The 20,875-nt window shown below is 40.7% G+C and overlaps 2 protein-coding genes across 6 annotated transcripts in view; one reads left to right on the top strand and one right to left on the bottom strand.

Moving 5' to 3' along the window:
- COL8A1 (collagen type VIII alpha 1 chain) overlaps positions 1-18,954 on the top strand; it is a 156,061-nt gene extending 137,107 nt beyond the window's left edge. For 2 of the 4 annotated variants that reach the window (XM_082460418.1, XM_082460417.1), the window contains 2 exons: positions 11,205-11,535; positions 14,355-18,954. In XM_082460418.1, coding sequence (XP_082316544.1) covers positions 11,208-11,535; positions 14,355-16,261 — 2,235 coding nt within the window. In that variant the 5' untranslated portion in view covers positions 11,205-11,207 and the 3' untranslated portion in view covers positions 16,262-18,954. Of the gene's footprint in view, positions 1-11,204; positions 11,536-14,351 lie in introns of all 4 variants that reach the window. The other 2 variants (XM_082460416.1, XM_082460415.1) reach the window with 1 other exon arrangement.
- Positions 1-20,875, bottom strand: part of LOC309660108 (uncharacterized protein) — a 69,870-nt gene that overhangs the window by 36,611 nt on the left and 12,384 nt on the right. For both annotated transcript variants that reach the window (XR_014263138.1, XM_082460659.1), the window contains one exon: positions 2,162-2,212. Coding sequence is in view for 1 of the 2 variants with exons in the window: in XM_082460659.1 (XP_082316785.1) it covers positions 2,162-2,212 (51 nt within the window). In the remaining variant the exon portion in view is untranslated. The remainder of the gene's footprint in view (positions 1-2,161; positions 2,213-20,875) is intronic.

Here is a 20,875-nt window from a genome sequence, read left to right as displayed (position 1 = left end):
AAAAGTACAGGAGTGTATCATGACAGAGAGGCGGCTACATACACCCCAGGTCTCTCATCTCCAATTCAGTTTCCTATCCCCACTAAGTCCTAAGAAATAGCATTTATAAAGCATGCTTATCAGTGCAATTCCTCATTTTTGTGAATTCTTTGTACCCTGTAGCAAGGTTTGCTGAAAAAAAGGAAAGTCTCTTCCACACTCCCAGCCTCCTTCACTTAGGCATCTCCAAGAACTGGCATTTATTACATAATTCTTTGTCCTTTCCTTTCTCCACTTCCATTTTCTCTAAAAAATGTTCAGTGGATTAACTGTGAAAGCCTTATGATTTTCCTCCCAGACAGCACATCCATCTCTTTCTCCCTCAAAATAAATTCCACCCCTGAAAGAAGCAGAACTTCCAATACCAAGATAGCTGTGGTGTGGTTGCTTTCAGTGCTTTGCCTGTGTTCAAAGGGCAGGATGTTACCACGCGGGCTAATTATCTATATGGAGCTGTGGTTGAAAAGTGGTGGATTTAGAGACTGCCCTCTCTGTGGCTGACAGTTTATCACAACTTGGCATTTTAGGCTTAGCCCCAGCTTAAGAGCTAAAGTTTTTTTGTATTTAAATTCATTTTTGGGAACAGTCCTGTGGAATGATCTCTGCTACTCTTAAACCGTGCAACAGAGAAAGAACAAATACACATTTTTACTGACCAAGAAATTGTTGAGATTTTTTTTTTAGTTCTTATATAATTCAGAAATTTTCAGGGGTACATATTGTAACTTTAGTAGGATTGCTGTTCTGACTGGAGATTAGCCATATGAGTGTGTGTGGGCAGGCGGAGGGGAGAGCAATTATGGAGGAAATTTATTAATTATTTTTATTTCCAAGTGCTGTTGATTTAATATTTTGCCCATGTGTGATAGTAACTCTAGAGCTTGACTTTTAACATCAAATCATTCAAGGTTATGTGGCTCAAAGTAATCTTAGCTAAATAAAACTTCAACACCTGAATTCCCCAAGTCACCAGTTCAAAAGTGAGAAAAAAAAGTCAGTTGGCAGCCTCGTGTCCTCTACCTCTTGCCTTTCAATCCACAAAGACACATATGCATCCATACAGTAATTTCATTAATAAATATCTTAGTATTATGGAAGATGGAAAAGGCTAGGATTTCTTGCTTGGTTTAGGGAATTTTGGTTTGTTTCACAGTTTCCTATAAAAATACCAAAATGAAGAGTCTACCGCCATAATAGCCAGCTAATTAGAAGAAAATGCTAGCTCAGGAAGTTGGCTTGCTTGCTTAATCTTCTGGATATACTGATAGAGTAAATACTAAGTGCCAATCAGAATGGGACAGAGAAAAGAGACCTTCCTGTGCTTTTCAGTCCTTCCTTGCCACCATCCTAGGAAAATATTGGGAGAAACATCCCTGGTGGCAAAGGGCTCTCCATCCTGCTTCCAGGAAGTGCCCAGGCTGGCTGGGAACTGCGCCTGCTGTATTTTATATTTCAACTTTCTCAATTTTCAAAACTTTGACCAGAACTAACTCATTTGAGTGTCACCTAATCTCTCAACTTTTCTTGCGTAAGATGCTGAGCAATAGTGAAGCATCTAGAAGACACAGAGAATTGCAGAAAAGTAGAAAAGGCAAGAGCTTCTAATATGACAGCCTTCCTCAGGAAAAGTTGGAGTCCAAAGGCAAGCCATCTCCTCCTCCTTATCACTCCCTCCCACATCTAGAGGCTACCCTAGGACCCCAAGTTCTTCAAGTTCAGGACCTGGATAAAGGTCATTCAGGAAACAAGTTATGTGCTTTTGTCTTTTTACCTAACTTGGTTTAAACTTTCTAGTCTCTGCAACCTTAGATATTTTGGGAATGAGTGCGATTTTATCATTTTACTTTATTCAATTCATTCATGTTATTTACTAAGAACAACTTCTACCACAACTACCAAATTTCAGCTATGCATATGACAAGGAAATTGCTGAATTTTGTTTGGTTGAAATTCACTTGTAATCCCATTGGTCTGCACAGAGTTCAAGATTAAATAAAAGTGTTTGCAGTGAACAAATGTTCCATGAAATTTATATATATTTTTTCCTTCCAGTTTTATCGAGATATAACTGACATATGGCACTGTATAAATTTAAGGTGTACAGCGTAATGATGTGACTTACATGCATCATGAAATGATGACCACAAGAAGCTGAGTGAACATTCATCTTCTCCTATAGACACAAAACAAAAGAAAGAGAAAAGATTGTTTTCCTTGTGATGAGAACTCTTAGGATTTACTCTCTTAACGACTTTTCATAGTTACTGTACAGCAGTGTTAATTGCATTTATCATGTTGTGCATTACATCCCGAGCATTTATTTGTCTTATAACTGGAAGTCTATATTTCCATGTCCATGATATTTATATTTTACAAAATACATTATAGTTAGTTGCTCTAAACAAATATTTTTACAATGTCCAGTTCAGTGATTTACATTAGATGAGACTTCCTCACACGTCTCTCCCTTGCAAAGGCCTGAAAACACCGTTATTTTACATTGTGTCATTTACAAGCTGTAGTAGTGCCAAGAAGGCAGAAAGATGCTCATGTGAATGGTAGAGTTCTCTCCAGCCCTTCTCAGTCACACCAGGAAGGAATCTGCCTTGCTGCACATCGCTGGGCCCATGGAATGGGGAGGGCCTTATTCTTGGGAAGCCCTCATCTTTGCCTGCTTTACTATAGAGCTGCCTCTAAATTTTGAATCTTCCATTTTTCTTAAAAAATGCACATTATAGCTCCAAAAAACGACTACATCATCCTATTCACTTCCTACTTAGCCTTCCCAAGGTGCATACTTTGTATTCATTTGTCATTCCTATGACCGGAGGCATGCATCGATACTTGCTGAATGACTCTGGGGGACATTTTGAGCCTATACATTGTAGGGAGGTTTTATCATTTGCAGCCACTTTTTAAAGATTTCTCAATAAGCTTCAATTTTTAGTCAATCTTCGAATATGGTATAAAAGAGGTTATAAATCATGTTTTTGTCTGTAAATTTTTTCTTATTTAGGTTCTTTCTTTGGTTTCTTGTCAGGTACAGCTTCTTTCATCAGAGGGATACTTGCAGGGGGGCTGTTCAGACCCTTCTCCCTCCATCTCCACCTGTAGAAGGTGGGGGGAGTGAAATGCTGAAAAGTAACTGGAAGTGTGAGATGACGTCCAAAAGGCTTAAGCATGTACATTCATGAAATCATTTGTCCATGAAGTGTGGATTTGTTGTTCATGTTCACAGCTACCATAGAGTTTTAGAACTAGAGGGGACCTTGAGGTCATTTAGCCAATGTCCCTGTTCTGCAGATGAGGAAACTGATGCCCACTCAGAGTAAGTGACTTGCTTAGGTCAGAACCAGCACTTAGGTGCTCTGTGCTCTGCAAACAATGATGCCTTCATATTATGGGAAGAAAAGCTAAAAACGAAAAAAGGGTTCCACTTTAGAACTTTCCTTTTAGGGGTTCTCTCAAGTGTTTTATAAACTCTTTGGCAGCTGACATGATTCCAGTTAGAGAAACAAAAGGAGTTAATTGCAGACTTCAAGTATGTGAACTATTATTTTAAGAAAAATATTCTCCAGATGTTTCCCACCTCCTTTGAGACTAGAAAAGAGGAAATGAGCTTAAATTTCAGCAAGAAAGATTCAGATTAGATATTAGGAAATGTAGTCTGTGAATCCTGCAGTTGGTTACCAGGGAATGTTGTGAAATCTCCTCTTCTGGAGAACTTTTGGAATGTGGCAGTTGGCCATCCATTTCAGAGGGGTTACGTGGGTGGCCCATTTCTAGAGCTGAGGACACAACCTAATTGACATCTCAAGTTCTGTAGGTCCCAAGAGGTCATGCTCTGCCCATAGCTAAGTGGTGGGGCTGTTGGCTCCTCTTAACTATAGCAAAATTCAGGATTCATCAGTGAAGCACATGGTCAAGTTCAGTTTTATACATGTATCAGTCCTAATAGGTGTAATTGGGTAGACTGACTAAAACTAATGAATGCTTATTGGATATTTTTGCCCAACTGCCTTCACTGGATTGATTGACTAATATCTGATGGTTTAATTTCTTTGGGATCCATCTCAGCATATTCACCTTGACTTCCTTAATACCTTCCAAGCTTGTGTCCCTAGTCCACAAAGCACAAAGTAAGGGATCCAGTCCAGGATCTTCTCCTATATACAGGGAAATTCTTTATTTCAATGAAAAAGGCAGCCTTGGAATTTGGAGGACAAGATGGAGAAAAGTGGACATATAATTAGATCTGTACCTTGTTATCTAATGTATTGATGATATCTCCTAACAATAATCAAATGAGAATTACTTTTTTAAAATTTTTATTGAAATATAGTTGATTTACAATGTGTTAGTTTCAGGGATAGAGCAAAGTGATTCAGTTTATATACATATATAAAATTTATACATGTAACTTATATATATATATTTATATATATATTCTTTTTCAGATTCTTTTCCATTATAGGTTATTACAAGATATTTAGTATAGTTCCCTGTGCTATACAGTAGGTCCTTGTTGGTTATCTATTTTATGTATAGTAGTATGTATATTTTAATCCCAAACTCCTAATTTATCCCCTCCCCCCCTTTCCCCTTTGGTAACCAACCATAAGTTTGATTTCTATGTCTGTGAGTCCATTTCTGTTTTGTAAATAAGCTTACTTGTGTCAGTTTTTAGATTCCACAAGTAAGTGATATCGTATGATTTTTGTCTTTTCAAATAAGAATTTAAACTTTCTAACTTGGAATGTAACAGTCTTGAATTTCAGTAAAATAATCAACTGTATAAATACAGGATGGGGAGATATCATTTGAGAGTTTAGTGTCAAAAAAAAAAAAAAAAAAAAAAGACCTAGTAAGTGGACAAAGGATTAATCATATGTATTTGAAGTATGTTCATGGTGCTGGCAGAAAGTAAGTACTCAAAAACGTAGCTAATATTATTATAACTTTGATGTTTATTGCCTTTCCTCCCCTAGCCATCCTCTGGTTCTGGTTTTCTAAATACAGTCACTGATTTTGCCCAATGCTAATATGGAACAGCACTAAACCATTCTTCGACCTACCCCAAAAAAATCCATTCCCCCCAAAGAATTAGGTTTTCTGAAGGTATCATCAGAAGAATTAGAGTTTCTTCATCTCTGAGGAAATGAAGGAGGGAACTTACAATATGTATCCTATTATAAACACAAAAAGTTCAATTGAAAAGACTTTTTCCTTTCTTGACTGCTCCTCCATTGGAGATCTTTTCTCTGACTCTTTGCCACGCGGCAATCACACTTAATCTCCTCCGGAATCCCCCAGAAGGCCAACTTTCCATACCCTCTATTATTTAGAGTTGTTTCTATCTTCCTTTAAAACCCAGGTGCCAGCCCATCCAAACGCAGAAGGCTCAGTTTCTACAGTAAAGTGTGTTTCAAAGAGCACCACCTCAACATCCTTACCCACCCTCTCCTTTGTTTTTCTCCATATCATCCAGCACACCGTACATTTATGATTTTATTTAGTTTGTGTCCCCATCAAAGCATAATCCTCAAAATGTTAAAAACACAATTCTCATTTGTAAGTGAACATGTCAAAGTTTTAAATGATGACAAAGCCAATTTGAAATAAAATATTAAAAATCTGGGTTTTTCATTGTAATGAGCAGATAAAAAAGTATGCTGAGATAATGCTAAGTTTGATACAAAACTTTTTTTTTTTATATTTAACTTTGTGTTAAACTTTCAGTAGTACTAGCAGAATAATGATGTTTGAGGAGGTAGGTAGTGAAGACTTTACAGAAGAAGTAGGAATTGAGTTGGTCTGGAGGAATGGTAGGTGTTACGGGCTGAGTTGTGTCCCCCCAAATCATATGTTGAAGTCCCAATTCCCCGTACTTCAGAATGTGACTGCATTTGGAGATAGGGTCTTTAAGGAGGAAATTAACGGTAGGCCCTAATCTAATATGACTGGTGTCCTTATAAGAAGGGGAGATTAGGACACAGACATGCAGAGGAAAGACCATGTGAAGACGCAGGGAGTAGATGGCCATCTACAAGCCAAGGAGAGAGGCCTCAGAAGAAACCCACCCTACCAATACATTTATCTTGGACTTCTAGCCTCCAGAATTGTGAGGAAATAAATTTCTGTTGTTTGAGCCACTCAGTCTGGGGGTACTTTTTTATTGCAGCCCCAGCAAACCAATACAGTAGGGTTGAAATATGGAGAGGGGTTTAAAAAGAATAAGAATCCTCCAGAAAAAAAAGAATACCATGAAAAAAGAGGTCAAAATGAGGACTGACATAGATGAGGAATAGAGTCTTGAAACAGGGGTTTACATTAATGAATGGCACATACAGCTACTGTTGTCATTAATAAGACTCTTTTTTCCAGTATTGTGTCTTAAGAGAGATAAATAAACCTTTCAACCTCCGCACCTCTATCCAAAATTTACTTCCTCAGAGAGGTCTTCCCCCACCATCCTTCCAAAACAGCATCTGCCACCCCAAGCCATTTTCAAGCCCTTTCCCCTGCTTTATTTTCTTCACAGCACTTAAATCTGAGATTACAAAATTTATTTTTGTTAATTACATGTCTTCCCACACTAGAATGTGAGTTCAATGAGATCAGGGACTTACCTCTCTAATTCACCTCTTTCTCTAATCCCCAGAACAGTTTGTAACAGTTAGCAGGTATACCATAAATATCTGTATCTAGTGAATGAATTTCCCTGAGAAAAGCAATCAATCGGGAGAGAATTTTCTTTGAGAGGCATGGAAAAGCCAAGAAAACAATTCTGGTGAATATTGGAGGAGTAGGATACTGAGTGACTTTCCCTTGTTTTAGGTGTGGTGAATCTGAAGCCTTGAGAAACTACAAACTCTGTGTGAGGGGGCAAGTAGGGGGCACAGAGCAGGGCCACCCGGCAGCAGATGAGAGAGGCTTGTCCACACCACACACAACATGGACACACATGCACACACATACACAAATACAGACATGCTGGGAAAGGGAAAGGGAAAGCTGTCCCATGTGAAAGGGAAAGTTGGATTTAGGGCAAGGATTGAAGGTTTAAATACTTAAACATTCTTTCAGACAGTAAGCCAAAATCTCATGCGGATCAACATACAAATAAAATGCTGAGGAGCGTCTAAAATAATATATATCACATTACTCTGTTATATACATTATAGATCACATGAGGAAACAAACTCTCTGCAGCCCTGCCCAAATATAGGGAACCATTTAGGGCTGTTCAAAATTATTAGGACTGGTGACTCTGACCCCAGAATGAATAACTGCCTTGGTTCAGCTGTTCTTTTTTGCCATTTTTAACAAGTACATTTGAATGGCCATTATTGTTTTATTCATGTTAGGTTTATCATTATTGCAGTTAACCTCACATTTACTTTGGCTAGTATCCTTCTTTGAAAAGTCTTTGACATTTCAGTTGGTTTTGATTTGTCTTTTTGGTCACACTCCATTAATAATAACAAATGTGAGGAGTGCTTTTCGGCTTACAAAGAATTCATAGTATCATTTGTGCCCTTGAACAGCACTGTGGGAGAGTCAGAGATTATAATTTCTGTTTTATAAGCAAGGAAACTGAGGCTCAGTGAAGATAAGGGACTTGCAGAAAGTCATAAACATAGTGAATGGCAGAGCTACAACGCAACTCCTGCCTTTTGGTTTCCTCTACAGTGCGCTTCCTGTATGACATGACACCCATCACTAAGCTAGCCTGGCTGGCAAAGATCCAGTGTTCACACACAGTATGTATGTTTATGTTCACATGTACTCAAGCACACACACACCACATACTGGTTATCAAATAGAAATCCAAGAACACATCAAATAGAACTCACAGCATTATTGTGTTCTACATCCTTAGAAAAACAAAAAAGAGGCAAGAAAACCCACTACCACCATTTCTCCCCAGCAGGAATTCTGAGGCTCCTTCTTCCCACCAGGTGTTTGTACAGTGTTACACAAATCTGATGTTCTTTTGAGTGATTTGGGGAGAATCTCCACACCACTTTGATCACCAAAAATGTCCTCAGGGACAAGAGGGAAATGAGTAAGGATAAGTCAAGTGGTAAATTCTAACCAGGGCCCCTACATAAATATTCAAGCTAAAACTGAATGAAGTTTATTTAAATAAAGATCCAGAGAAACGGCAGATGGCAGACTGAAAGAGGTAGTTTTCAGGAGAGAAAGGCCAAGCCTATGAGAGGAAATAATTGTAGTAGAGCAGAATCCCAGTGAGCCTTTGGTATTCAACTGGTCTTCTTCCAAGCATTTCGCCCCCTTCCAATTTTCCAGTGTTTCATTAGACTGTCCTGGTTTGAAGATTATTAAGTAAATCCAACACAGCCACTGAATTGAAGGAAGGGTGAAGGACCAAGCATGCTGTCTATTATCACTCCAAGTTCAGGGTTTAATAGTGAAACTCATTAACCCCCAAAGATAGAATTAAATCCCAGGCTACACATCACCAGATATTACCACTGTCAGCTCTCTCGTGACTGCCTTAGACATTGAATGTTAGAGTCAGATGGGGCTTAGAGAACAACTGAGTCTTATTTTTAACAAATAAAGAAGTTGAAGGGATCTGTTCAGATACACAAAATTAAGATGAAGTTCTGGTCTTATGAGTATAAAAAGTAAGGAACAGTGGTGTGTAGAACAGGCTGTAATTTGTCTTAAATGGGTGTGCATATTCAGAGAATATCTCTGGGAAAACATGAAGGAAAATGGGAAATGTTGTTACTTCAAAGGGAAAGGATTTTAGATACTAAAGAACAGAAGTGAGAGGAAAATTTACTTTTTCCCCCGATATCCTTTGCTACTCATTAATAGTTTACACATCTGTCACTCCTACTAAAGAAGTGTAAGCTCCTTGAGGGCAGGGCCTATTGACCATATTATAGTCATCTTTGTAATCCCTGGGTGGGTCTCTCATTGTGTCTCGTAAGTACTCAATAAACTACTGTTGAGTACTTACAACAGATGTTCTTTTTCCATCTAAAATAAATTTGACTATTGAGTATAAATCAATATTAATTTTGTGGCTCTTTCCAAATGGTTTATAACAATTAATCATTCATATAAGGACATAAAATAACAGCTTTCTATCTTCTCCCATTTAGAGTACACTTGAAACAAATAGTTCTCAAAGACTACTCTGATTTATGAAATAGAGAAAGTTTTATAAATCATTTTGCTGACAGATGTTTCTTCATTTTCACCCCAAAGGGGAAAAAATGATTAGTTAGTATATTTAGAAAAATTGTAATGCAGTGAATTTCATGGTGGAGATTTTTACTAAATATTTTCTTAGGTGCTTTTTATTAACCAATTCTTCTGTAGCCTGTTCATACTCTTGGCATTACTCTTGAATACGATGTTGCAAAGTCAACCCACATTTTCTAAGAAGTGGAAAACTATGATCCAGAATTAAGTAAGGCAGAAGCAAAGAAAACAAACTCTTAGGAGAATGGAACTTAAATTATTTACTCAGTTAGTTACTGAATTAAATTATTTACTCAAGTTTACTCAAAGTTTTCCAGAAGACATTTACATTAAAAGTTGTGAGAAACTTGCCACTTCTTTCTCCATACCCCCAATTCCCCCCCTCCCCCCACCCCGCCACGTCCCATCTCTCTCTCTGCAGCATTATGATGACACTCCATTTAGGATTCAGATTTTCGTTAAGTCCCTCTATAAGATGTGGGAGCAAAGCCTTATGTGTAGTTTTAGGACCTCCGGGTAATTGAGCAGACGTCGATGTGTACCACACTTGCCCTCTAGCGGGAATTTGTGAAAACTGCAGTTCCCTGGGCTGTTGGGTCTTCAACCCTGCTGTTTTTTATAAACAAGCTGTTTTTTATAAACAGATCTCAAGCTGTTTTTTATAAACAGATAGACCTCATTTATATTTATTCTACTAATTACTAACTTGCAAAGGGTGCTATTAAAAGGCTTAAAAACAGGTTATTCTTGTGAGTAAACATCTCTATCTTATTTATACAACAAATTTGCTTTGTAAACTCCTTTCTTGATAATAGTACAAAGATAAACTTTAATGATCTCCAGGTCCAATTAACCTAATTCTGAACAAATGACTTCATAGTACATAATTAGAAGAAAGAAATGGTATCCCTGTATGTACATAATTATGATGATTTTTTTTTAAATGACATTTTGGGGCTGTCACATGAAGTACCTTCTTTCCAATTCAGAAGATATCTTCGGTTTTTATTGTTGTTGTTGTTTGTTCTTTAACCTTTATACGTTTATGACCACACCAAAGCAGCCAAAGGACATCTGACATATGAAAAACTACTGCTCCCCTGCATAAAGCCTATAAATTATTAACTGTTTCCATTTACAATAGAATATAGAATTTCAGCACTTACTAACAAAGTATGACTTGCCACTTCATTTTGGAGAATCTATTCTATCTGTTAGGATTAAGTTCAGTGCAAATGTATGGCACCCAAAATAACAATGGCTTAAAGAAGGTAAATCTTTATTTCTCTCTTGTGTAAACAAATTCCAAACTTAAGGATTAATATCAATATATGGCGCCTCCAAGTTCAACCAAGGCTCAGGTTTCTTCTAGCTTGTTGCTCTACCATCCTCAATGCACAGCTTTCACTCCATGGTTCATGGTGTCTGGCCCGTTTCCGGGTAATATATATCCACGTTCCAGCCAGTGGGAAGAAGCAAGAGGAAGAACATGCTCACTCCCCTTAAGGAGCATTCTTGGAAGTTGCACCCATTACAACTACACCCAACAGACCAGAACTTTGTCACATGGCCACATCTAAATGAAATGTCTTCATTCTAGGCTTGCTCTGTTCCAGCTGAAAGTCAGGGGTGCCAATACTATGGAAGAGGGCAGAGTTCATGTTCAGGGACAACCAGCAGTCTCCCCATAGCTTACAATCCCACCAGCTGCCTTCATTTGATAGATCCTACTCTTTCCTGGGTTCTGTCTGTTTGTTTTCTATTGAAAGGTGACATCCTCCCTTCCATTTGTCTTCCACTCATGAAGTTCTGCTAATAAAAACCATGATTCCTTTTCTTTTTTTCTCCCTTCTTTCTCTAAGTAAACTCCGGTCACCTGGCCTGCTGGTTTTCACCATGTTGGTGCGTACCTTCCTCCACAGGTGATGGCTGGTCCACCTGCCCTTCTGCAGCTGCTGGGAGTACTGCTTACCATTTCCCTGGGTTCCGTCCGGCTCATCCAAGCTGGTGCCTACTATGGCATCAAGCCGCTGCCACCTCAAATTCCTCCTCAGATTCCACCACAAATTCCGCAATACCAGCCCCTGGGCCAGCAAGTACCTCACATGCCTTTGGGTAAAGATGGCCTTAACGTGGGCAAGGAGCTGCCCCACATGCAGTATGGCAAAGAGTATCCACATCTACCCCAATATATGAAGGAAATTCAGCCGGCACCAAGAATGGGCAAGGAAGCAGCACCCAAGAAAGGCAAAGGTAACATACTTCGGTTCTGCTGTAAGACAGCAGCTTTCCAAAACCCTAAACAATACACTGCGGGTGGGGAGAGCTAAATTTTAGACATTTTTCTTTTAGCATGTGTGACTGACATTCATTAACTGCCTACTGTGTTCTAAACCCTATCCTTGAAAAGTTCAGGTCTTGAAGAAAGACAAAATTATTGTATGTTGTGCTTTCTTATTTCAACAGCATCAAACGACAAAAAACATACTTAATAACAAATAAGTTTAGTCCCTTACTCATTATTTCTTTATTCAAACATACAGCAACTAATGAGCATCTCTTTTTGTGTCAGGCTCTGAGCCAAAATGCTAAGGGATATAGCAGTGGAAAAAAAAAAAAGAAGTGACGTCAGTCTTCAGAACTAGGAGAGCAATGTTATAAGAACCTGCTGTGTTAAAAAAAAAAAAAATCATATGAAAGCACTTTGTAAACTAGGTGCCAGATGAATGTGTTTTTAAGACTGCTCTAATTAAGTTGTTACACATGTCAATCAATAAATCTACAGAAGGAGCCTGAAGAGTACAGACTATATACCTACCTAGAGATGATGATACCTGAAAATCTCTCCATTACTTTCTAGGCATATTCATTAGTTATTCAACACCAGCAAAATGCCTATCACTGTGAGAGACATTTTCTTTTTTTAAAATTGTTTTGTCTTTTTTTTTTTTTTTTTTTTGGCCACACCGCGTGGCTTGTGGAATCTTAGTTCCCCGACCAAGGATTGAACCCGGGCCCTTGGCAGTGAGAGCACAGAGTTTTAACCACTGGGCCACCAGGGAATTCCCGAGAGACATTTTCTTATAAACTCAGTTGGTTTATAAGAAACGTAGGAAACCTAGCACTCGCAGGAAAGGAATTGCAATCAGAGTAGCAATTCCCTTTGAGGCGGTGGAGGCCATTCCCAATGGTCCCTCCAAAAGCAGGAAGCTCTGCTTCTGGGGAACTACTGGATTTGGTGCTAATAGGCCTGAGTGCCTAGAGGCCAGAGAGGAGAGAAACCTAGTCGTTTAACCTCTTTGAAACTACTTTTCTTCGTTTGTAAAGTAGGATTATTGAGAGAGTCTATGACGTAAGGTAAGTACTAAATAAATGCTAAAGTACCATAAAAACTTTGAGTTGCTACAGTTCAACAAAACCTAAGGAAGAACAGAATATACTCCAGGCACGTGCTAGACATTAGGGATTCCTGATGAATGTGATGTGACCCTGCCCCAGACACTCTCTTGATATAGGAGCTACACAGTTCCTGCTTAGAAAGAGCACACCCTAATTGTACAGTAGTAATCCTATTAGCATAAAAGAAGTTATTTCCAGTTTTCTTCCCTTTAGGAGCTGATATTCCACTTAGGGGATTATCTCAGTCATTTGTTTTCCTTCCTTTCTTGAATGGCCTGCCTGGATTTTGAAACTTCCTGTACTTATTCAGATGGGTACCAGATTGCAACTGAGGAATTTGGAAAATATATGAGTTCTGTGGTTCTATTTTGTTCCCTGACAGTAGCTCAGTGAAAAATACAATGGTCAGGATTAAGATGCAACTAATGGTTGGGACAATGAATTTCCTTTCTTTATGTTATTCCTTACTCCCAGTAGCATGAGAGATCCAGAGTTGTGTTTCTCTGAAAGGCATAGCATAATCAATATAATTACATGTGCTTTGTATTTTGATAACAATTCGAGAAAGCATAACGCCTTTCACATCTATTTTCTAATCTTGTAGTGTGGGTGTATTATTCTTGCTGTACAGACAGGCAAGCAGGGATGCTGATAGCTTAAGTGACCCAGTCAAGATCTCATTTCAAGGCCAGAAAGAGAAGCTGAGCTTCCTGCTCCTAATCCCAGCTTAACTCCTTTTCTGCACTGTTTATCATCCTAAAATACCTTATTCAACTACTCCTGTTTAAAAACCAAATTTGCAAGTGAGAAGTAACTTATTAAATTGAAGAATTAATATTTGAGGCTTAGGAAATCCTACAGCATATTAAAGAAATTAAACACATCGATTTGACTCTAGAGGACAGATGTTTAAGATGTTATTAAACCACATACAAAATAAAATTAAAATGCTTCTATTCTTCCCTGAGTCTACATGATAATGACCGTCATCCTGTACATCATAGTATATTTCAGCACAAGAAGAAACATTATTTTTCCATATATTATATTTAAAATTCAAGGACATAGAAAAATAGAGTATAACATTAAATAGGGAAAAAATAGAAAAAATAAAAATGACTCCAACATTGTTTAAAATACACACACACACACACATATATATATATATACACACACACATATATATACATACATACGTACATATATATAGAACACATGAGATGGAAATACAGATAAATGTCAAGCGATTATCTCTGAGTAGTGGGCTTATAGGCAACTTTGATTTTTCTTTGTCCTTCTTTGAACTCTTTATAGTGAATACACCATAATATCTCCAAGTTTGTACTAGGAAGAATGTTTCTTCATTACTTTTTAGCTTTTTTACTTAACTAATGCTGATAAAAGCAGCCACAGATATCAGTTCCCAAAACAGTATCTCAAATATGACAAAGAAATTATCAGCCTGCTTGTCCATTAAGTACTGATAATACAGTCCTGGAACACGAGCACATTATTCCTAGTCTTTCCTCTTGATAAGTAATAGGCAAATGTGTCAGAACTAAATAATGATTGAAGTGAAGGATGATCAATATTAATCTCTCTCTCTCTCTCTCTCACTCCCTCCCTCCCTCCCTCCCTCCCTCCTTCTCTCTCTCTCCCCCCTCTCCCAGCAGAAATACCATTAGCCAGTTTACGGGGGGAGCAAGGTCCCCGTGGAGAGCCTGGCCCAAGAGGACCACCTGGGCCCCCTGGTTTACCAGGTCAAGGGATACCTGGAATCAAAGGAAAACCAGGGCCACAGGGATATCCAGGAATTGGAAAGCCAGGTATGCCTGGAATGCCAGGAAAGCCAGGAGCCATGGGAATGCCCGGGGCCAAAGGTGAAATTGGACCCAAAGGGGAGATCGGACGCATGGGGATCCCAGGACCTCAAGGACCTCCAGGGCCTCACGGACTTCCTGGCATTGGGAAGCCAGGTGGGCCAGGGTTACCAGGGCAACCAGGTGCCAAAGGTGAGCGAGGACCCAGAGGACCACCAGGACCTCCAGGCCTTCAGGGTCCTAAAGGAGAGAAGGGCTTCGGGATGCCAGGTCTGCCAGGCCTGAAGGGTCCTCCAGGGATGCATGGCCCTCCCGGCCCTGTAGGACTTCCAGGAGTGGGCAAACCAGGAGTGACAGGCTTCCCTGGGCCCCAGGGCCCCCTGGGAAAGCCAGGCCCTCCAGGCGAACCTGGGCCACAAGGCCCTATAGGGGTCCCAGGGTTTCAAGGACCTCCTGGGATGCCCGGAATTGGAAAACCAGGCCAGGATGGGATCCCTGGGCAGCCAGGATTTCCAGGTGGCAAAGGGGAGCAAGGACTGCCAGGACTGCCAGGACCCCCAGGCCCTCCAGGGATCGGGAAACCCGGCTTCCCAGGCCCCAAAGGCGACAGGGGCATAGGGGGTCTTCCTGGGGCTCTGGGACCAAGAGGGGAGAAAGGACCAACAGGTGCCCCTGGACTGGGGGGCCCCCCAGGAGAGCCAGGCCTGCCTGGAATCCCAGGTCCCATGGGCCCTCCAGGGGCTATCGGTTTCCCCGGACCCAAAGGAGAAGGTGGGGCTGTGGGGCCACAGGGGCCACTAGGTCCCAAGGGTGAGCCAGGGCTTCAAGGCTTCCCAGGAAAGCCAGGTTTCCTTGGTGAAGCGGGGCCCCCCGGCATGAGGGGTTTGCCAGGTCCCATAGGGCCCAAGGGGGAAGCTGGGCATAAAGGTTTGCCAGGGCTCCCTGGTGCCCCAGGGCTGCTTGGACCAAAGGGACAGCCAGGAATCCCAGGAGACCAGGGCTTACAGGGGCCCCCAGGTATTCCAGGGATTTCAGGCCCGAGTGGCCCCATTGGACCACCTGGAATTCCTGGCCCCAAAGGGGAACCGGGTCTCCCAGGGCCCCCTGGGTTCCCTGGAGTAGGGAAGCCCGGAGTAGCAGGACTTCATGGCGCCCCAGGGAAGCCTGGTGCCCTTGGTCCCCAAGGCCAGCCTGGCCTTCCAGGGCCCCCAGGCCCTCCAGGGCCCCCGGGACTCCCAGCTGTGATGCCCCCGACACCACCACCCCATGCAGAGTATCTACCAGATATGGGGCTGGGAATTGACGGAGTGAAACCCCCCCACGCCTATGGGGCTAAGAAAGGCAAGAACGGAGGGCCAGCCTACGAGATGCCTGCATTTACCGCTGAGCTGACTGCGCCTTTCCCACCCGTGGGGGCCCCAGTGAAGTTTGACAAACTGCTCTATAACGGCAGACAGAACTACAACCCGCAGACGGGCATCTTCACCTGCGAGGTCCCTGGGGTCTACTACTTTGCATACCACGTTCACTGCAAGGGGGGCAACGTGTGGGTTGCTCTGTTCAAGAACAACGAGCCCATGATGTACACGTATGACGAGTACAAGAAGGGCTTCCTGGACCAGGCATCCGGGAGCGCGGTGCTGCTGCTCCGGCCCGGAGACCGGGTGTTCCTCCAGATGCCCTCTGAACAGGCTGCGGGACTGTACGCCGGGCAGTACGTCCATTCCTCTTTTTCAGGGTATTTATTGTATCCCATGTGAGAAAGAAAAAAAGAGAGAAATTTAATAGAAGAAAAGAAAAGGATGCACCAAAAAATCCAAATGGGAAACATAATTGCTTCAAAACATTTATATAGTTGGAAAGTTATATTTAAGTGAAAGTCTGAACCATCGTGTACAAATAAAAACTAAGATGCATGTTTAGTGCTCTGCACAGCAGCTTGTGATTGAAAATGATGGGATAGATTTATGTATCAAGTACTGACACTTGTGTTGTACCCACTGGAATCGTATTAGCTGTTTATGTTATGTGCTTCCATGATAACCTGCTTATTCAGATCAAAGTGTTCCAGTATGAAAGAGCATAGCTAATGAAAGTCACTCGCTCATACTGTTTACTTTAAAATATTTATAAATATGGCTTAAAGAAATGTCAATGATAACAATTACATACCGTATTTACTTGCATAATTTCCTCTGTATTTGTGCAGACACTTTGCCATGGGATGTGGAAGAGCTCTGCAGTGCTCTTCCCCAGTGAGGCGTGGACAGAGAACCAGGGTAGAGCTTTACTCCAAGGGATGTTTCTCCCCTGTCGGAGGCTGTCTTTTAAAACAAGAGTTCTACTCAGAATTGTGTGTCTAGTGTCCCTAGAAGAACAACTGTAGTGTATTTACTCGTGCCTTCTGTGTGCCTAGCACTGGATGAGACACTTCTGTGGGGCCTAAGACAGTGCCCCATAGGGAGCTAACAAACCAGCTGGGAGACATGAGCAGGAAGTAACTCATTTATTCCTTACGGGTTCTTTTTGCTTGTTTTTTTTTTCCTGTGATTTTTTTTTTCTCTCTTGTTGTCTCCATGTAATTTCCATTATGACCCAACTAATATAAACACCTGGAAGTCATAAGAAAAAAAGTAACCCTCTCCCTTCATAACTTTCCAGTTTTGCGGAATGTTCATTATAAACAGCAGTTCTTAATTGTGTTTACATGCGTATAATAATCCCCCTCCTTTGCCTACACACACAAATGACTACAACGAGGTTTCACCCACGAAGGGGATATCAGTACTTTTTAGTAGCTACTGAATTTCAAAGAAATTTCCCTGTGTAGTATACATACAAATCGGTGTGTCATCTGAAGTTCCAAAGTGAATTTCCTAAATCCAAGCTGTCCTTTGTTTGGGGAAAGAGGGGGCAGTTTCAGAATTACATAGGAAAATAAATTTTTTTGAAAAAATAATTTCTGAAGTTTTAAATTAAAAAATAGATGTATTACTTCCTGCTGTAGGTACTAAAAATGCAGGAAGCAACCTGTGGAAGAGCCACATGTCAGAGGGCAATGACAGCCCATGCTTTTTATGTCACCCCACAAGTACAGGAATCAATACAAATTTAAAAAGAAAAGTAAATTTTTTCCAGGTTTTCATTTAGGTACATACTAATTGCTTTGCACATTCAGATCTGGTCTCAAAACACAGACAAAGCATTTCAAGTTGGCTATGAGTCTGCTGCCGACACTATAAGCCACTGGGGGTAATAATGTGGGGCTATGGTGGTGGAGTCTTGTATCTACACCTCAAAGTTAAGAGTGATGAAATGAGGGGATAGGTACAGATGGGAAGACACACAAATAAATACGGTATAAACACACATGGAATTGTGTCTATGTCAAATCTGAATCATTTTAACCATCAAGAATATTCTCCTCAGCCTAATATGTGTCTTTTCCCTATATGGTATACAAGCACCATTTCTTCTCAATTTCTTAAAAAGAGAAATGAGTTCATTACCACGTGGTTTCTTACTCATGGCTAATTATATGACAAACTTTTCCCATCAAAAACATATCCCACCCAACCTTCAATTTCAAAGCAGACAGCATTTATGTGGCCAAATATTCTTTGGGTTGGTCTTGAGGATGCTGGTTTTGGGCCGATGGCTATGAGAGCCACATGGATCCACTGGGCTCTGTCTGCTGAAAAGCTGCACTGAAATGGCTTGGAGGCAAGTCAGATCAGCTGATTTATAAAACTGTATTTATCTGTACATGTATGGGCTTTTTATTTCCACCAAGAGAGAAAGTAGCTCTTTAGTCAAAACCAAATTTCACTTTTCAAATACCTTCCAACTTATTTATTGGTTGTTACTCAATTGCGTGTGTGTGTGCGTGTGTGTGCGCGTGCATGCGCGCATGTGTTTATTATCAGGCATATGCTTCTAACTTTTAGACAGGGGAGGAGCAAAATCTATGCCAGATACTGTATATTCTACAATGGTGCTAATCTCAGAGCTAAATGAATTACTCCATTTAATTTAAAAAGAGTTTTAAATAATTATCTATGTATCTCTGTTTCCCTTTTGAATGTTGCACATCATGTTAACACATTTAGTGTAAAAGCAGATGAAACAACCACATGTTCTAAAGTCTAGGGATAGTGCTACAATCCCTATTTAATTCAAAATTAACTAGAACTTATCCATGTGAAATGGACCAAACTGACAATATTGTTATTTAAATACAGAGTTTTAATGCAGGATGACATCCCACAGGGGAAAAGAATGTCTGTAGTGGGTGACTGTTCTCAAATATTTTCCAGAATACCATGAACGGTGAACAGACTGGTAACTTTGAGTTTCCATGATAGATTTGAGACATGTCAATAGCAAATCATTTTTGTATTTAAATTTTTGTACTGATTTGAAAAAAAAGTCTTATTAAATACCTTTAAAAGTATGTTTCTCATCTTGTTCATATCACTCAGCTGACACTGTTTGAACTTCATAACTGTTTATCCCCCAACGTGTTAATTAGCTGCTGACACAGAGACCTAACATAATCCTAGCTTAACGGGGACAATTCTTTCTCTTTGACATAACAGCTGCAAGCATAAACAGGCTGGGGCTCATGTGGCAGCCCCAGTCAGGGCCCCAGCTTCCTTCTATCTTGTTGCTCTTCCACCGTGAGGGCATGGCCCACATCTCCAGGGTCCAGGAGAGCTAACCACCACAGGCACATTCCAGTCGGTGGGAAGGAGGAAAAATCAGGAAGGGGAGAGCATGCTTCCTTCTTAAAAAACTCAACCTAGTGGTTGCTTAGATCACCCTCCCACATACCATCCTCTGAATTTAGTCACACTGGCACAACCAGCTGCAAGGGAGTGTGGGAAATGGAATATTTACTGCGGGCAAGCATATGTCCAGCTAAAAATCACAGGTTCTATTAATACAGAAGAAAGGAGAACAGATATTAGGGAACAATTAGCTGCTGCATCTGTCACATCCAACCTAAAAGGATAAACTGCCACAAATCTCTTTTCTCCCACAAAAAAACTAATCTTCATGTACTCAATTCTGTTACAGTTTGCCACACCAGAGCCAAAATTTTTGAGGGGAGATAGTGATGAGTGGAGCTTCAGAGCAGAAGCAGACCTGTTTCAAGAACCTAAGGGTCTTAATAAGCATCACTGATAAGGAGAGAATTCTTTTGTGATGACTTATCAAGATCAGAATGATCACAGCTTATCATGTCTAGACTATCATAAAGGGATTACTCAAATCATTCAACAAGCAACTATGTAGCACCAGTCTGTGGCTGGTTAACTCACTTGTTTAAATGTATCAATCTGGAAATTCAAGACCATAGCTTCCATTCCCACATAGCCCAACTAGTTCTATTTCATTCCACGGCCAAAGGCTCTTCCATAACATGGACCAGTCATCTCATGTGCACACAGTGTTGGTCACAAAAGTAAATGGAAGGATAGATACAAGAGACAGAGGCAAGGAGGAATAAATGGTTGGAATTTAGAATGCGGACAAGCAGGGCAAATCCATCATTACAGTAGGTCTATAGTATCCCTTTACATTAAAACAAGACAAAAAGTAGCCCCTACTTTGCACCTGATATTACTAGGCAATGTGAGGGGCACATAAGCAACAGAAAACATGACCATTCTTTTAAAAAGTATCTTTTGTTTAGAGGACATCAAGATGTTTGTTAAACGAATTGACTTCCAGGTGATATACAAACAAGGGTGGTGTGAAGCCAACTGGATGCATACGTGCTAGCAAAATTCAGAAAGAGAAAGGCCATTCCATGCTGCTCCTGTCCTGGGAATGCCTTCTCTGACCTGTCTGCTCGATAATCCCTCCTCACCCCGTCAGGACACAGCACAAGCATCACCTCTCCTTCCCTACTGCCCAGATCTAGTCACCACCCTGCCTTGTACAATCTTCTGTCCCTTTACTTTTCCTGCTTTATAACTGAACTGTTTGTCTGTCTCCCCTACTGATAGAGTGTAAGCCTCTTGAGAGCAGGCACCTCACTGCTTCATCTTTGCATCCAAAGCTCATCACAGAGCACTGGTCCAGCTCCAGGGTGGAGGGAAGAATGAATCTCGCAGGGTTGCTGTGGGAGCTAGTGCTAAACTCGATGTGAGGTGTGACTGAATCCAGCTCTGGGATTCCAAGATTATACAGAAGATTATATGTCCCAAGATTATTTAGAAGTCTACTGTGGGATAAAAGCTAATCTCAGGTAGTTTTTTGGAGAAGACGACTTTTAAAGAAATCATCTTTAATTTGACAGAATTTGGATGAATGGAGCATAGGGCAGTGTGTGTGTGTGTGTGTGTGTGTGTGTGTGTGTGTGTGTG

This window comes from Balaenoptera physalus, assembly GCF_965194825.1.
Source record: "Balaenoptera physalus genome assembly, chromosome: 4".
In the NCBI taxonomy this organism is placed as follows: Eukaryota; Metazoa; Chordata; class Mammalia; order Artiodactyla; family Balaenopteridae; genus Balaenoptera; species Balaenoptera physalus.
The sequence above is the reverse complement of the archived record's forward strand: the minus strand, read 5'-3'. Positions and strand labels throughout refer to the sequence as shown.